Here is an 18,191-nt window from a genome sequence, read left to right as displayed (position 1 = left end):
GCCGCACTGAAGGAAAAATACAACTAATTCAAGAGATGGAAATGACAAAGAGAAAAAAATATGCTAATGAGACTGGTATCTATGATCTGGCTTATAAATATCCGCTTTTATGCAATAAGATTGCAAGATGCTACCTTGATCTATCTTTTGACTAATTACATTAAGATTTCAATATTTTTGTTGTTAATTTAAAAAATGCCTTAAAATTTAATAAGAGCAAGTTATAAAATTCTTACGATCAATTCCATGAAATTATCTAGTATTTCATATGCTTAATGGTTTTCAATTTCCCTTTTTCTCCCCACTGGCATTTAAAGCAAACATCTGTATTATATATGTTGCAAGTAATCTGCTCTAAGAAACATCTGGCTTCTAAACTAATTTGCATAAAATACATTAACAAATGAAATGCATTTCTACAGAAAATGGTCTAGTGTTTTACATCTTGTCATACAATACCTATACATACTATGCATATTAATGACCGTTATTTAACTTCTTAGAAAGGGCTGTATAACCGCGAGTACAAAGTAGAATGCATGTTGTTAGTTCACACTGCCCTCTTTAGGCAACATTTAGGTAATCAAACAGAGGCAATTTTAAAAAATGAAAACGTTCTTTAAAGAAAATCTTACCATTAACTCTCAAAACTCAGAAAGAGAACTTTTTTTTTTTAAAGTTTAAAGTTCCAGGCTGACGTGGATGTGCAAATTACCATATCTTTTCCATTGGGTGGGTCAGAGAGGTGTTTTGTAATCATACTACTATCGGAGTTTAATAATTCATTTTATAATTCAATGAAATTAGTTTACAACTTATTTTAGAACATAAGTGAATATAAAAATGAAAACTATCTAAAAACAACACACTCCCATCTATCATTTAAAAAGCAGTATACTAAAAACGCATTACGCACACTTAAGTGCTCCCGCATGTAACTGGCATCTCGCAGAACATGAAAAGTTGACAATAAAAACCATTTTATCCATCCACTAACCAAAACATGTCGAATATTCATTTGAAATAATGAGTAAAATCATACTTTAAAAACCGTGAATGGATTTGTTGAATGTCTTGATTAAGAAATAAAACGATGTGCCACTTTACCAACTTTCTCTTTTCACGATTTTTCTATTTTTTGAGGAAGAAAACCACCACACCTCTGTCTATCTCTTGGATCCATAACTAACCTGCCTCTGAAATGTTGAACACTTCTGAGTGCCTGCTAGTCACAGTCGGGGTTGAGGACTGTGGGGATCCAGGAGTTATTTCTGAGTCGGCTGCTTCCAGGACCCCATCAACATCTCTTTCGTTAACGTCTGGAAAACTGAAATCTGTGGAAGTCTCGTTATCATTAAGGTTATCTGAGACAGCTTGCCCTGATCCACTCTCTTCATCACCTGCAACAAGTACCCATGCTTCAGATTCTGGGGTGAAAGGAAGCAGGGCATTACCGGTCTGAATGTCATTTTCCTGTCTTCCATCACTGGGGTTTGGGGGTAGTACATTTGTTGGTGGTGATTTATCAGGACTTCTGTCCGTATCGGTCTGACTGTCTGATATTACACCTGTGACTTTATTTTCTTCTTTAGAGTTTTCAGATAGTGGATATGAGGTTGGATTAGTCTGATCCACAAGATTGTTGTCTTGGGTGTCTGAATTATTCATTACCTTTTCCTCTGATTCTCTATAGGAGGAGCATGCCATACACTTATTTATGGATAAGCCATCTCTATCTCTGTCATCATAATCATCATCATAATCATCAAGATCACCATCGTCACCACCACCCACTAAATCACCATCAGATCTGGCACTCTGAATGAGCTCTGAAGTTGTTTTAGAAGGAAACAGGAACTCGGTTGTGGTTACAGAACCATCTTTGTTGGGAGAAGCAGCTGTAATGGAAACGTACGCATTTCCTAAAGGAACAGAACGATCAGCAGTTACAAGTGTGTCAGAAACTGCTGGAATACCAGCAAACACCTCATCAGTGAGAGACCCCTTGGTGGAGGTGAAAACTTCATCAGAATACAGAGGCTTATCTGTAAGTGTATTTGGTGGTACATCGATTGATAAAACAGGAGTAGCAAACGCATGCCTTCCTTTCGGGGGAAAGGCATGGCTAACCTCCAAATTGGTAGTTTGGAACAACTCATCATTACTGTACAACGAAGGCACCGCTTGCTGGGAACTTTCGCTCTTAAGCAAAACTGGTTCAGAGTATTTCTCACTCGCGTAAGAAATGGTTAACCCTTGAAGCGAAGCAGCATGCACATTAGAAGTAGGCGATACATCAACAACTCGTGCAGATGTAGAGTGCAGCATGTTTTCCCTTGAGGCAGAATTTGAGGCCATGAGATGCAATACCGTAGAACTAATCTGCTCAACCTTGGGGGTTTCAACCAATAGTGGATCACTAGGCACAGGTGGAAGAGCAGTTTTAAGCAATGTGTCAACATCAGAAGCCTGAAAGGAAGGTTGCAGCAACATTTCAGTATTAAAAGAAGCGGAGGGCTCATATAATAAGAGCTGAGTTGAAGGAGGTAACATTTCACTAGAAGCGGGGTCAGAGGAGGCTGGCTCTGAGCTCGCCCTACGCACGGGTTTAAGCGAGGTGTCACCAAATGCTTGAGATACAGCACGTGTAGGCTGAACTGAAAAGTTATTCTCTGGCACGTGACTAATCTCCTGATCAAAAACCTCAGTGGCGGGATGAGCAAGAGACCCTGGAAGTATGCCCTCTGTGCTAGAAAAGGAAACGGGGGATTCTTGTAAAGATACGTTTGACTTATTTATCTCATCATACAGGCCGGGCATGACTGTGCTCTCAGAATGGTAAACCATCTCACTGAATGAGGAAATCTGCAGTTCAGTCTCATTTCCATACAGTATGTCACTTTTAGAAAGCGGCTTATTATCATCACCAAACACAGATGCCGTATATGTAAATTCAGCTACAGAAACAGGTGAAGAAATGTTAAGGGCTGTCAGACCATCTGTGTCAGGTAAAAGAAATTCACTATCAGAGGAGGCTCCAGACCACTCCCCATCCCCAGAGAGGCCATGAGGCGGCAGCAGCAATGACGCGGTTGGGGTTATGAACGAAGACTCAGGCACTGGAATGTGGCTAGGGCTGCTAAATAAGGAAGCCTGATGCGATACACCAACAGAACCATGCACAGGTACTGCCGAACTGTAAGGAACAGTGAAGAAGTGTTGGGAGCCCTCATTATTAGATAAGGCATAGGAAGGTTCGGGCCCTGAAGAACGTGCATGCATCATGACATCGCTGCTGGGCGGTTCAACTTGAGAAAACATATGCGTTTTATAAAGGACACCAGATTCACTACCACCAAATCCCAATGTCTCTGAAGCAGCATGAGCAGTGGTCTGATGCAACATCACATCAGAATATTGAGCAAGGCTGGGCTCTAACAGCACATCACCCCCAGCCACTGGCAGAGAAGCATGCAGGGACAGCTTATCACTCTCAACAGCTGACGTAACTTGTGGAAGGATTTGAGAAACTGTATACAGATGGCGAAACGATTCACTACTGAAGGAAGCAGAGGAAAATGGAAGCAAAGGTGCACCATCATAGGAAGACAGGATGGATTCAAATGACACATCGACACCAGGAAATACAGGCGTAGCATGCAAGGCCGAATCACTACTTGAAGCAGCAGGGGTAGTGTTGAGGATCTGATTGTCAAGCAACAAAGGGGTGACTAGAGGAAAGACTTCACTACTGTAGAAAGGTTGAAGAGGTGTCTCACCATTGTATACTGGTTGAGTTGTCTGCGAGTGTACCATGTTGACGGTGGGGACCGAATCCTGTTGTCCAGAGGATGGAGTAAAAGCATGAGGCGTTACCTCAGTCGGGAAGTAGGCAAAGGTAGAATAAGGTGGCATCTCCAGATCTGTGCCTGGGGGACCCTGTGACACGAGGGGGCCTGGAGACGAGGACTCAGCTGTCTTCTCAGATTCATCAATGTGTATCTTGGTGTAATTAGTCTGGAGAAAGCTCTCTCTACCTGATCCAACATCGGGCTGTGTTATCACATCTGGAGTGCTAGCAAACCACACATTTCCATCAATGGAAGGATCCTTTAGAGATTCTTCCGAACCTGACGAGACTGAATCTTCTGAAGCATTTCTTGTAGATTCTGGTAGAAGGACACGATATGTGATTGTCTCTGGGTTTTCTGAAGAAAACACAAACCCATGGGATATTTTCTCAGAGATGAATGGCATAGCAGAAGTTGCCGGACTGGAGCCTGAAGAATCGTCAGCTCCGGTGTCGAACTTGAAGCTTGTCAATAAACTCTCTTCCTCACTGATATCAGTAGACACCTCTTGGGATTCTGTTATAGAAACTGTATTTAAAGATTCCACAGTCCCAGTCAAGTTCATCTGCAGAAATCTGAGAATCGTTTTAGAGCTGTCATTTAAAGAGGCTGAAGCGCCTTCCAGGGTGTGAGGTGGCATTTTAGTCACAGTCTGTGAAGTCAAAGAAAAATGTTTTTGGGGGGCTAATCCAGTGACTGGTTGGGACGTGGAATCTAAAGATGTGTTGGGGATATCACCCTTCCCAGAGAACTCACTTCCTCTTGTTGGGGATCGGTTAGTCTTGGCCTCATTGTATTTAGTCCCTACACGATTGTAGTTTGTTGTCGTAGGAATCCGGGGTTCCTTTCTCATTATTTGGTTTGTGGCACTGTCTCTACCAGGATTCACAACAGTGTCTTCTTCAGTGTCTTTTCCCTCTTCTTCCTCCTTTGAAAAGCAAACAAGAGTTAATGAAACATAAGGAAATAAAAAAATGAATTCTTAACAATATCTTATGCTGCTGTTAATCTTCACTTGTGGGATCTTGGGAACGTCTCCTCATAAAGCACCATCCCACAGAGGCCATGCCTCTATCCTATAGCCTTTATCATCCACATTCTAGGGACACTAATTAAACTTAATGAAAACACCTTATTTATGGCTGCCTTTATTTTAATGCTGTGGAAGTAATTAAATTAATAGATACCACAGCTTTGAAAGAAAGGCGTACTATAATGTATTTATTTACAGTGTTATTTAATATCGTATTTATTTTGTTTTATGTTTCTCTGTTCAGTTCATCTGGCAACAAGCTAAAGAGCAATTAGCTTCTTACAATAGGAAATGAAACAATTTATTTCAAAGATCTAATTAGTTTCAGATTCAGAATATTTCATTGTATATATTCAGAAAAAAATCACAATTTTTAAGCCATCATAAGAGGAAGATTTAGGACTAGGAGAAGTTTGGGTTTTTCATTTTGTTTTAAATATTTTTCACTCAAGACACAGGAGACATTCTAAAGACAAACTGTCCAAGTATGCTTCTAGTACTAGTTATTTGATTCTGTGTTTTCCTTAGAAACATCATTCAGGTGACCCAGTCTTTTGGGAACACTCAGTCACTGAAATGGCTCAGGAGCGGTCTGAAGAGAGGTCAATCAAGACCCAGGTTTTCTGTTTTTTTCTTCTTTTGTAACTCTGCATTTTATAATACATCAGACCATATGCTTAGAAAACTAAATTGCCAAAGCTATCAAGACATGGTATTTTTAGTTCACATAGAATATGACTTTTCTCAGTTTGCTAGCATTATCATTTATTAGATCTTTTACTTTTTTATTTTTATTTATTAATTTTTTTAAAATGTTTATTTATTTTGAGGAGAGAGAGAGAGAGACAGAGAGACAGAGCGGGAGTGGGGGAGGGGCAGAGAGAGAGGGAGACACAGTATCCGAAGCAGCTCCAGGCTCCGAGCTGTCAGCACAGAACCGGACACGGGGCTCGAACTCACAAACCACGAGATCGTGACCTGAGCCAAAGTCAGACACTTAACCGACTGAGCCACCCAGGTGCCCCTCATTTATTAGCTCTTTTAAAGTCATGTCCCTAAAAAGAAGAAAAAATGTACAGATTGGTAAGAAATTGACTGATATCAGTAGAAAGAATGTGAATCTTAAACCACGTCCAGATTTCTCTCTCTCTCTCTGCCCTTCCTCCACTTGTGCTCTCTATCTCAAAATAAATAAATAAACTTAAAAAAAACCAAACCATGCTCAGATAACTCTCAGAATGTGATGAAAATAATGCACCATTCATTAATCCCACCTAACCAAACCTTGTAGATCTCTAGAAGGCATATAATCTCATGTCAACACCTCAAGAACAGATCATTCCTGCTCTATGATTACTTTGTACATACCTGAAACCACAAATATTTTAATGTATACTGCTTCCTATCATTTTTTATGAAGTTATTGTGACTCTTTCTTCCACTATGGTTTTGATCTGTGTCTCACCTGTTATCCTTCACAGCTTCCATTAAAAAAAACTTTTACTATAAAGGCCTTGATCACCCTGGAGATACTTTGTCCTTCAAAGTAATGCATTTTTATTTGAGAACAATCTGAGAAACATCCCCTAAACTATTCACTTCCACATTCAGTTTTAAAAGCCATTACAGGGGCGCCTGGGTGGCTCGGTCGGTTAAGTGGCCGACTTCGGCTCAGGTCATGATCTCGCAGTCCGTGAGTTCGAGCCCCGCATCGGGCTCTGTGCTGACAGCTCAGAGCCTGGAGCCTGTTTCAGATTCTGTGTCTCCCTCTCTCTCTGACCCTCCCCTGTTCATGCTCTTTCTCTCTCTGTCTCAAAAATAAATAAACATTAAAAAAAATTAAAAAAAAATAAAAGCCATTACAGATACATTCCATGTATCTGTTTTGCCAACCTCCATCATTCATTCCCGCAGGAATCAATGGTAGTGGGTAGTGTTATGGGCTAAGTGTTTGTGCCCTCCCCCCCCCCCCGTTCCTATATTGAAATCCTACTGCTTGAAGTGATGATATTAAGAAGTGGGGACTTTGGGAGGTATCAGGGACTCGATGAGGTCATAAGCACGGAGGCTTCATGAATGGGCTTGGTGCCCTGACAGGAAGAGTCATGAGAGAGCTTGTTTCTTCTGCTCTGCTCTCTGCCATGTGAAAATACAATAAGAAGCTGGCAGTCTGCCACCCAGTGATCACTTCTAGGTATATGCCTATCCACGTGCACATGCACATGGGCACACATGCACACCCACCCACACACAAATATCCTTGGCAGAATTTTGTGAACTCTTTCAAAGGTGGACTGCTCACTTTGCTAAAATAATCCTTTGCAAGACAGAACTGCCATAAGATACATAAACTATTGAGATAATTATACATGTGAAAACAATCTAATTAGTATTTATTGCCAGATAATAGTTATTACACTCTATGATCTTATACACACATATGTGCATATGCATACATTTGTACTACATTAGGAATAGCATCTGGATTTAACATATAATCTCAGTTAAGGTGACCAGTATATTTGGGCTTAGGATGAAACAGAAGATACATCAGTCATTATTTCTTTATTTTAGAAATTAAGACAATGTTAGAATTTATAAATATTCTCTTTTTAAATGTTTATTCATTTTTGAGAGAGAGAGAGAGAGAGAGCACGCAAGTGGGGAAGGGGCAGAGAGTGTGGGACACAGAATCCGGAGCAGACTCCAGGTTCTGAGCTGTCAGCACAGAGGCCCATGAGGGGCTCAAACCCATGAATGGTGAGATCATAACTTGAGCTGAAGTCGAATGCCTAGCCAACTGAGCCACCTAGGTGCCCCTATAAATATTCTCAAATACCTATTTACTTACAGGACATTATACTAGCAATAGACACTTATCATATGACTAATCCAAACACAAATATTCAGACTAAATGGGGGAAAGAATACATACAACTTATGTTTTGGCTCATATTTGTTATCAATCTGTCAACCACTGGTTAAGTTAATTATAAATCAACTGTAGAAATACTAAGAATTGGTTAAATGTTGTTTTAATCTTTTAGAAAAACTTGAACACTGAAGAAAATTCTGATTTATAGCTATAGTTTATAGCTATAATGATCTTTAACGTTAATTTTTTTCATTATCACCAACCCTTTTCCATCTGTTACTTTTATTATACTATCAAAGTGATGTCCAACTCTTGATGAAAGAATCATGTACGTCGATTATATCACTATCTATAAAGCTCAACAACTAACCCTACGACGAATAATGCAACATGAACTTTGATTAAAGTAACATCTGAAACCTAACCAACAATTCAAAAAAGGCTTTTTAATTTTAAAACATTTTAATATAAAAATAGCTATAATACCTTGACTATTTCTTCAGTTCCAATTAATTCAGGGAAGAGGTCCAGCTCTACAAAATTAGAAACAAAATTATTAAAATGTTTATTCGATTATTTCAGCTGTGTGGATTTACCTTTGGATGGAAAGAGGGAAGGGGGAGAAAAAAAAAGACTTGTTAGCTTTCAAAATACAGAATTTCCAAAAATAAAAATTAAAGATTTGTGTTTCAACACTTCTGAACACTACGTAACACACCACAACATAAGCCTATATGAAACTGCATTCAAAAACTTCATTTCTATCCTCTAATCCAACTCCCTTCCCCTCCCCTCTCCCCTCTACGTGTGATTGAAGCTAAGAAGGGAAAGGGGGGCAGGCTGAGTATAAAAAACCCAAATAGTTTTTCATCAGCATAGATGATAATTGGGGAAATGCCAGGGATTAGGAGGAGAATTGACAGGATTTATTTTCTTATTCAGCTACTTATTCTTTCAGTTCCTCTTCTGGTGGAGGGCCCAATGATTTTTTCTACACTGTGAATTTGGGCTGATGCTTGTATGTACACAGGGTGCTGCACCAAACAGACAGTACCTTCCAGCAGGTCCAACCTGGCTGGCCACAGGAAGGACTGACCAGAGGGATCTGGTTCCTTCTCGCCAGGGAAACTTAGCTGTGCGCCCGCAAAGATCTGGCCAGGGTCAGTCAAGTCTGCTGTTCCCAATGACCAAAATCCGTTTATTTCCAGTACATGGATGTCTCAATCCTAAAACAAACCCTATCAGTAGTGTGAGGAAAGATTAGGAGCTGGGTCCCTCTCTCCAACAAGGAATCTAGCCCAATGTCAAATTACCAAGGGGCCACCTGCAGAAGCATGGTTCCTTATGCTTCACCTGTGCCACGTAGGACTTGGGTTTAACTAAGCGTTACTGCAGGATTCCTTCTCTTAGTCCTGTTATTTCATCGACTCTCACTCCATCTCCAAAATTCATGCTCTTTACTACCCCAATGCTGCTTATGTTCTGTTTTATACCTCTAGGTATCCTCAGAAGAAATGCATACTCTATAAAGTTTTCAAAGGCAAAACTGAACTAACATGAAATGTTTATCAAATCCAGGCCTGTATTATGATAGATTTTACTGAATCTACTTTTAACAGAAAACTCCCAGATACTAAGAAATGTAAAGCCATAAAATGTGGTCCTGTGTGTGGATTCCATTTAGAGGAGAATTCAGGACAAATTTAGAAGTGAAGTCACGCTCTCAAGTGAACTTAGATAAAATTAATACTCTTGACTACTTAGCTATCTCAAAGTTACTTACCCTGAACAATGTTAATTTAGCCCTGAATTAAATTTTAACATTCGATTATTTTTTTTTTCTTGTTGAAACTGACCGTGAAAGAGTTTGGAAAGCTTTATTTGGATCATTAATGTTCTCCATTTTCTATGTTTTGTTTTTCATGTTCTTTATTCTTCACATTTTCAAATTAAAGTGATTTCAAATAGTCTGAAACATTTGTATCTCTATAACCTCCAAGGAAACAAATACATGTGAGTTGAAAGATGAGATGCAACTAAGCTGTAAAAGACAATTAAGAAATTTCAACACTATTTTCTATAAACTACAGTTAGAGAAGTTCATGCACATAAAAACCTTCAAATTCAGCATGTGAGACAATACATAATTTGTTGAAATGCTTTTATTTATTTTTTAATGTTTACTTATTTTTGAAAGAGAGTGATAGAGCATGAGCGGAGAGGGGCAGAGAGAGAGGGAGACACAGAATCCGAAGCAGGCTCCAGGCTCTAAGCTGTCAGCACAGAGCCCGACATGGGGCTCAAACTCACGAACCACAAGATCACGACCTGAGCCGAAGTCAGATGCCCAACCGACTGAACCACCTAGGCGCCCCTTTATTGAAATGCTTTTAAATGGAGTCATACATTTTCACATACTTTTAAAATATTTTAATGTTAATAAGGGCAAGTTATAACAAATATTTGTTAGTGATACATATATTATACTGTAGATTTTTCTCTGTTAAGAGGCTATGGGAAAAAAACTCAGTGATAATCCATTCTCTTCAATGTGCTTAAGTAAATATTTTAAAATTAAAAACAAACAAGGGAACAAACAAAAACATGGTCTAACTTTACCTAACTTGATACTTTTAATAAGCAAAAGTAATTTTCTTATTGACTGTCAAGGCTGGCATAGGGTATATATAATTATCACATTGAGGACTGATTTCCCTATTATTGCATTTAATTTATTTTTATCCATTTACTGCAGCATAAATTAACTATATGGTTCCTATTAAGTTAAAATATGTGATTTTACCCACTACTTTTCCCTCAAAGAGCATCAGTGAGTTCTACTGAAACTGGTTTTGCTGTTTACTGAAGTAAGAGATAAGACGTCTTCTAGCCCGCTTTGGAGCCTAGAGGCAAAATGTATGGGTCCAAGCAGTTCTTTGGTCCCTCTTTGCTTCATGGCACTCTCCTGGGTGAATACCCCAAGTCTTGGTGTCTTCATATCTGTAAGTATTAATCCTCTTTGAAGGATCTTCACTTTGGTTTCTTATTAGATTATTTGAATTAACTAAAATTCTGTGGTTGCCCAGGAGCAATTCAATATGCCTTTCCCCATTCAATCCAGAGCTCTCCTGCTGAGCCTCTTCAGAACAATTTTGAAGTAAAATAATTTCACAAATTTTCTATCTACCCGGAGATTCTGAGGCCATACTTCTGAGTCTGAGAGTTCACAGCACCCAAAGTGTAGCTCTGGTGGTCGGCACAAGATTGCACACTCGGTACCCTTTGGCCTGCTGGTTCCTCACAAATAACCGATATTTTAGTCGCCACTGATCAGACTCAGGCATTACTGACATACTATACTGCTTTATAGACTTCTCACTCACTTGGTCAAAATAGACTGCATGAAGCCTACAAAACGTCTAACAGCAAAGACTGTTATTCTTTTTTTTTTTTTTTTTGTCAGTGAACATATAAAATTCACGTATGTGTGACAACTCAGCAAAAGCTATTAGTTCATTCTGGTTTTGTTTTGGAGCACATGTAATGCCACATTTTCTAAAAGAGCATGTTAGTACCACATTAATATTCTATAACACAAAAAAGCAACACTGACATGGGTTGGCAAGCAAGGCTTATTTAATTGTTTGAAGGAAAGCCAAGTCTCACAGGGCAAAAAGTCAAAGCAACGTAGACTACAGTCTCTTCAAACTGTGATTTTAAATATTATTGTAACACCCATAGCATAGGGTGGTACAGGCAGAACAAGGACAGATGTATAGTGATTTAACAAACACAATTGTTAAATAACTGAAAAGCATGCACCAACAGAAAAATGTGTTGATCTAATTCACCACACATGTAAATTTAACACATATAATTATTAAGGCTCTAAAATATGTACTTAAATAATATCCTCTATAATTGTATAATAACTAACTGTATATTATAGATTTTAAAATGACACGATTATTTTCGTTACAATGACAAAAATTATGGATTATTTTTTCATAAATATAATTTTCTATAAAGTATTTGCAAAGACTATGCACTTCAGTTTAACCTTAAAATGGTTTCCTGGACAAATTTAAATGGTTTCTTAATATGCATTTATGCATGGATTTTAAAATAGCAATTTATAGTAATATTCATGGATGCCAATTTTATGGTGATACTGTTGTACACAGCAAGTGTAATTAAAATGCACAAGCAATAATCAGATTAGCTAAAGTTAAGGGCACAATTTGGGAGATTGAGTTTTCCTTCATGGATATTGATTAACATATGTGAAATCTACAATTGAAAGAATGAGGGCAGTTATAAATAACTTCCTTCATTTCTTTTTAACAAAAGCAAAGAACAATACAGTGTTTAGAAAAAAGCCTATCCAAAATAATAAAATATAACTCACTAGGGTACATTACAATGTTACTAAGGGAATGAACAACATAATTAACAGGATGAAATGGTACTAATAAAAACCATGAAATAAACAGCAAACTTAAGAGTCACTTACATCTCTATTAGCCACATAAATCATAAGATTCTTGCGGGCACCATCACACTAAACCTCAAAATAGTACTTTTTTCAAAACTTTTACTGTGACGTATTGACTGTAGAAGTATTTAAAATAATGTAATTTTGGTAACAAATTGAAAATACATGAATTGAAATGCCATGGCAGCCTTTTAGATCAGAAAAAAAATGAGATCTAAAGGAACAAATATTTTCTTTATGAAAAATGAGAAGACTCCAAACTTTGGGTAAATTGGCTTTTGATGAAGGACTTTTTGGTAGGAATAACTGAGGAATAAGCCATCTAAGTTTTTAACCTTTGCTTTTAAGAGGAATATCATAGTGAAACATCAAATCAAACACTATCTTTTACTAAAACATTATTACTGTACAAAATGCTTTAAGGGACTGAGACATCCATGGAGATCAAATGGTATGCCCAAACTAACATCTCATTAGCTCAACAGTGTCCCCAGCCTTTGAATAAATGGAAACCAAGTGTAATATTTATTATTTTGTACAAATGTGAAAGTGCTACAAACGACACAAGAATGTTGTACTTTGTGCCAGTGTAGACTCAGTCTAAAAGGATCACTCAGAAACCACTTCTGTAGAAAATAGATATTTGATCTGTTTTTCTTTATGCAATAAACATCTCAAAAAGAAAAAACAAAAAAATTCAGAAAGTTTAAAACTTGGCAGAGTGGATACAGTGAGAAAGGGCGTAACATAAATAACTGCAATTATTTTTTGTAAACTCCTGGGAAATTGTTTTATGTGCAGAAATGAGAGTAGTATAATTAAACCAACGTAGTAAACGAAATGAATGTATTTAATATAATCCACATCCTGAAATACACAATAGGATTAGAGGAGATTTTTATGCCACATTTCATCAATTCACATGTGATACTGGCCAATATGGTGAATGATGCCCTGCTAAAGATGTGAATTTCTAGGTGGATCCATATGGGGAATGTTGCAGAGGGACGGCAGTCAGTGCATGATATAGTATAACTGAAGCCATGGTCAGTTAATTTGATACTCACCTTTCAATAGCATTTAGAGCTCACATTCCATTTAAAAATAACCTCATTTTGAAAAACAATGCTATATAAAAGCAATACATTATACACAGGCCATGAGGCAGATCATAAGAAATATCAAATAGTGATATTGCCATCATAATAGTAGTAATATTAATTAGCCGTCAACATTTTAATCTGGGAAGTAACTTGGCAAGTTTGTAGCCTGTGTTTTAGAAAGATACCTAATCTATCCTCAATGCTCTGACATATACACTTTAACTTAAAAGTTTAACTAGTGAGAACAACTATGAGGTAATCAGTGAACAAGCTCATAATGGATTAAAGACCCTGTTGTATCATGTAGACCACAAAGGCTAATCAATACACATCAGTTTTCCTTCAATATGTCAAATTGGAATATGCTATAATTAATGTAATTTATTACCATCCATCTCTATTAAAAATTTATAAAAATATCAGTGAGTAGACTCATGGTAGGGAAGACCAAAGAATATTACATTTATGTATGTACGTTTGCATATATTTATAAATATGCATATGCATGATGTCTGTGTGTATACACATATACATATGTACACATACATATGTATTTCATATGTACACATACATATGTATTTCATTCTATTACTTTAAAACTGCTTATATTAGCAAAAGAGAGACTTTAATTACATGCATTTGTAAATTGTCAAGTTATGATCTGTACTTCATTCAGTTACTTCATAAGATTTTAGATCAAAAGATTTCCCCATAATACTTAGAGAAGATGCATGCAAAAACAAAAACAATTAGAAACAATATCTTTGTTTTACTTTGTGAAACAGTACTGGCAAATCAGCTAAGAGAAAAGCACTCTCCCCCACTTCACACAGGAGTATACAAAGTGGATAAAAATATCTAAGATAAACTGTTGGATGCTTTGTATAGATATTTCGAAGTACCTCACATGATCCTAGGATCACGTATATACTTACTACAAAATGCTTTGGGGGCTGAAAAAGGAAATAAACACAAATGAAACCAACTGTTCGTTATCAAAATAAAAGTCTTAATATTCACATAGCTATTTTCATTCAATGACCATTACAGACATAACAATCAGTTTTGCTATTCTTCTTCTAAAAATAGAAAAATTCAGTATTTAGAATAAATTTACTTATTGTCCTGTCCCAGATCTGCTGAATGAAAATCATTTCCATGCTTCACAAAATTGGCGGATGATTCGGGTAAAAAAAAAAAAATCATTTTGTCTTTTAACCAAAACAATATAAAGTCAGACAGAAAGCACCACTGCATCCAGTAAGTAAACTAGCTTGCTTATGTAGATTATATAAAGGCATATCAGGAGAGCACTTACCAGGGTCATCAGAAGGCATGTCAACTATAAGCTGGTCACTGTACTTTCCGTGTAAGCCATTAGTGCATATGGCTACTATTTGAAGCACATAACTCATATTGGGTAGTAAATTATTGAGAATAGCACCCTAAAAGAAAGATGTCAGTAATTACATAAATGTATTACTCTTTTTAAAATTTTCTTAAATGTTTATTTATTTTTGAGAAAGAGAGAGTGCGTGTGCAAGCAGAGGAGGGTGGCGGGGCGGGGGGGTGCAAGTTCTGAAGCAGGCTCCTGGCTCGAAGTACAAAACCCCACCTGGGGCTCAAACCCACCACCTGTGAGATCATGAACTGAGCCAAAGTCGGAGGCTCAACTGACTGAACCCCCCAGGCCTCCCAAATGTATTATTCTCATAAGAGTACTAACATAATAGACTTCTGTCAATGAAAAATATTTATATCTTATTAATCTAAGAAAAAGTTTATGCAATGTTGTTAAGTTGGATTTGTGATATCTGTGAATTATGAAGATACTGGAAAACTAGGCTTTTTTGTTGTTTAAAAAATTTAATTCTAGAAAGTTTCATTTTCAACTAGAACTCATCAAATTCATGAGTACCCAAAACTACAAATTAATATTTTAGACAAATAAACATGGACTATTTGCAAAGAGCAAAATGTGAAAAAACACAATGAAAACACAATTTATCTCTTTATCATAACAATATATAAGCCAGGTAGTAATAGAATTATCTTCTTAATATCATTATGAAGTGAAAAATGGCAAATTTCCATAAATTATATAACATCCATGTTCACAGCGTCTCTGTTCTAAACACCCGGATTAAAAAGTTGTTACATGTTTTATCAATTTGCCCACATGATGTTCCACACCATGATAACAAAGACAGTTTTTGTTTAAATGCAAGTTCCCAGGCCTTGCTGGACTCCAGTTGTCCAAATACATTGTCCAGTGTCTTTGACTTGCAGTGGGGCTTTCCTAAGGCCATAACCAGATAGGGTTTTCTCAACCAGACCCCAATCTATGGCCAATCCTTCCCTACCAAGGCAAAGTTTAATACTGAGATGCCCAGGTCAGAAAGAATCTGGACTTTTTAAAAAAGTTTTAATTTTAATTTCAATTAGTTAATATATGATGCTGTATTAGTTTCAGGTGTATAATGTAGTGATTCAACCATACCATATCACACTTTATTTTCTTTAATTTGTGTGCATGGGTGGGGAGGAGGAGGGAGTGGATCTTTTCCTAAAGATGATCTGACTTGTGTTAAAAAGTCTTGACACAATTAACTTCACATCTATTACTTGGAACTTTGATGCAGTGTCTCCTACTCTATTTTCTTGTGCCGGAAGAGTATGGAGTGAGAAATGATACATGGCAGTATCAGAGCACGGAGATTCCAGATCCAATTATTTCCACAACTGTGAGATCACAGTCAACTGTTCTTCGAGACCTTTTATTTTTAAAGAGAGGCTACACTAGATGAACTCTAGTTTCTAAGTCTTCTCTACATGTCTACTCTATAGCGTTGTTGTTGGCAAAGCTGTAATCTTCCTGTAATTGAAAACAAGTAAGAGCCTAGTGTATGATTCACTGTGAGTCTGGACCTAATTTAGTATAGCTTCTGTTCCCCTTCCTCCCCACTGGAGAGTTTCGTACAAAGTTTAGAGCAACAATATATAATCATTTGTAAGTTCCTACCTTGAAAATTAAGCTATAGTGTTATCAACACATGAGACAATTGATCTTATAATTACCAAGTCCTGATAGCCATCTGTCAAAAATTCATGCTTGGTCTGGTCTTCTCCTTCTAACTGCTGGTACACAACTGCAAACTTCTCAATCATGGTATCATAAACCACTCGAGGTCTCTCCCACGTAACAAGAAGGCTGGTATAATTCTCTGGGTCAGCCTGAACATTTTCTGGTTCTGAACTACAAACTTCAGAGAAAAAAAAAAGTTACTGAAACAACTGTCAGCCTCGAGGATTTTAACAAACGAGACATACTCTATGAAAATTTCTGTTTTATTTCAACAGAAGGTAAAAAGTTACACTTCTCCACTGTGAAGTTTTTGTTTCTGCCATCTTGGGTATCTGAAATACTTCTTTCCCTATCTGTGTCTACCTTCCCATTCAGAAAAGGTCTAGGTCAAATGTTCCCTCTTGTTATGCACCCTCTGATCTCTGCGGAAGCAATCTGTGTCATTTTGAATTGTCTGTTTTGTTTTAACACTACTATTGCTTTAACTGCATGTTCTCTTATATTATCCCCCCCCCCCCGCCTCCCCCCTGAACAGGTCTTAACTCCTGTAGTACATAATAAACACAAGAACCACAGCTTTTATTTCCATATTGCTTAGAACCCTATCTGGAATATATTTGGCATACAAATTCAATTTGAGAAATAAACAAATGATAACTTCAAGTTCATGATGTTTTTATTTCTCTTGTTTGGTACCTGACAGATATGTTTAGCTCAGAAGGAGGAGAATTTAAATTATAAAAGATGGTCTATTATCAGATATTTTGTTGTTTCAAAATCCTTGAAATAATTTAAAGTTCCCTATCAAGAAAAGCATAGGAGAACAACTAAAACTATCATTTCTGAATTTTTGGGACCTTCTGACAAAAATACCACTTTGGCATTTTAAATAGATTAAGCAACTGATTTTAGGAAAATTTGTTCTGTCTGATCTGAAAAAAGTATTTTGAAAATTGTTCAGGGACTTCTTCAAATTAATTCAAGTCTATGCTGAGAATCATGCCAAAAATTTAGTCCCATCAAAAAGAGTATTTTGATATTTTCTGAAATGCACTCATAATGTGAATTTGGAATAATTACAAAGATAAAAAGTATACAATTTTGTGATATTGTGCTAATGGAGCAAAGCAATAAATATAATCTCTTCATGGGTTAGATAAATTTGTAAAAGAGAGAGAAAGGTCTCTAAAGCTAAAGATTGATGTGCTCACAGAATCCAAGCTTTGCTTTTGGGAAATACCTGAAGTTACAAAGCCACTGAATGAGACCATGCGGTTGACTTAAGTCACTGCCACAAAAACTCAATGAAAACATCCCAACAAGAGTATCAGAATGTGATAAAAAAAAAAAACAAAAAAACAAAAAAAACAACTTTGGTCTCTATTAGTTTGTAGTTTTGCTTGTGAACACAGGAGGGCACCCAAAACTAACAATTGACCTTCTAAATTGAAACTTCACTTTTATATACAGTATTTATAATAGGAGTTTTAGCCTATGAATGCTATGCTAGCAATGGTATGTAAATGATCCAGAAAAATATAAATATATATACTTTAAATAATGCATGTATAACTTTTATGACTTGGGAGACAAGATTATTCACTGTAAAAACTGTAATATTATGTTTTGTCTATTAAGGATTTAGGATGGGGTGTTCCTTTGGGAATAAAAGAACAATTCTTCAAAGCCACAAATTTATGAAAAAGTATGAATTCAGAATAAGAAAATGTATTCTAATTTACTTCTACA

At 36.8% G+C, this 18,191-nt stretch overlaps 1 protein-coding gene across 4 annotated transcripts in view; it reads right to left on the bottom strand.

The window, feature by feature from the left end:
* PTPRZ1 (protein tyrosine phosphatase receptor type Z1) overlaps positions 1-18,191 on the bottom strand; it is a 184,211-nt gene that overhangs the window by 44,780 nt on the left and 121,240 nt on the right. For 2 of the 4 annotated variants that reach the window (XM_015540682.2, XM_042970783.1), the window contains exons 9-12: positions 16,436-16,620; positions 14,676-14,802; positions 8,246-8,292; positions 1,191-4,779 (exon numbers count right to left, since the gene is read on the bottom strand). In XM_015540682.2, coding sequence (XP_015396168.2) covers positions 1,191-4,779; positions 8,246-8,292; positions 14,676-14,802; positions 16,436-16,620 — 3,948 coding nt within the window. The remainder of the gene's footprint in view (positions 1-1,190; positions 4,780-8,245; positions 8,293-14,675; positions 14,803-16,435; positions 16,621-18,191) is intronic. The other 2 variants (XM_042970792.1, XM_042970801.1) reach the window with 1 other exon arrangement.

This window comes from Panthera tigris, chromosome A2 (genome assembly GCF_018350195.1).
Source record: "Panthera tigris isolate Pti1 chromosome A2, P.tigris_Pti1_mat1.1, whole genome shotgun sequence".
Classification (NCBI taxonomy): Eukaryota; Metazoa; Chordata; class Mammalia; order Carnivora; family Felidae; genus Panthera; species Panthera tigris.
Note: the sequence above shows the minus strand (reverse complement) of the source record. Positions and strands in the feature narration are given on the sequence as shown.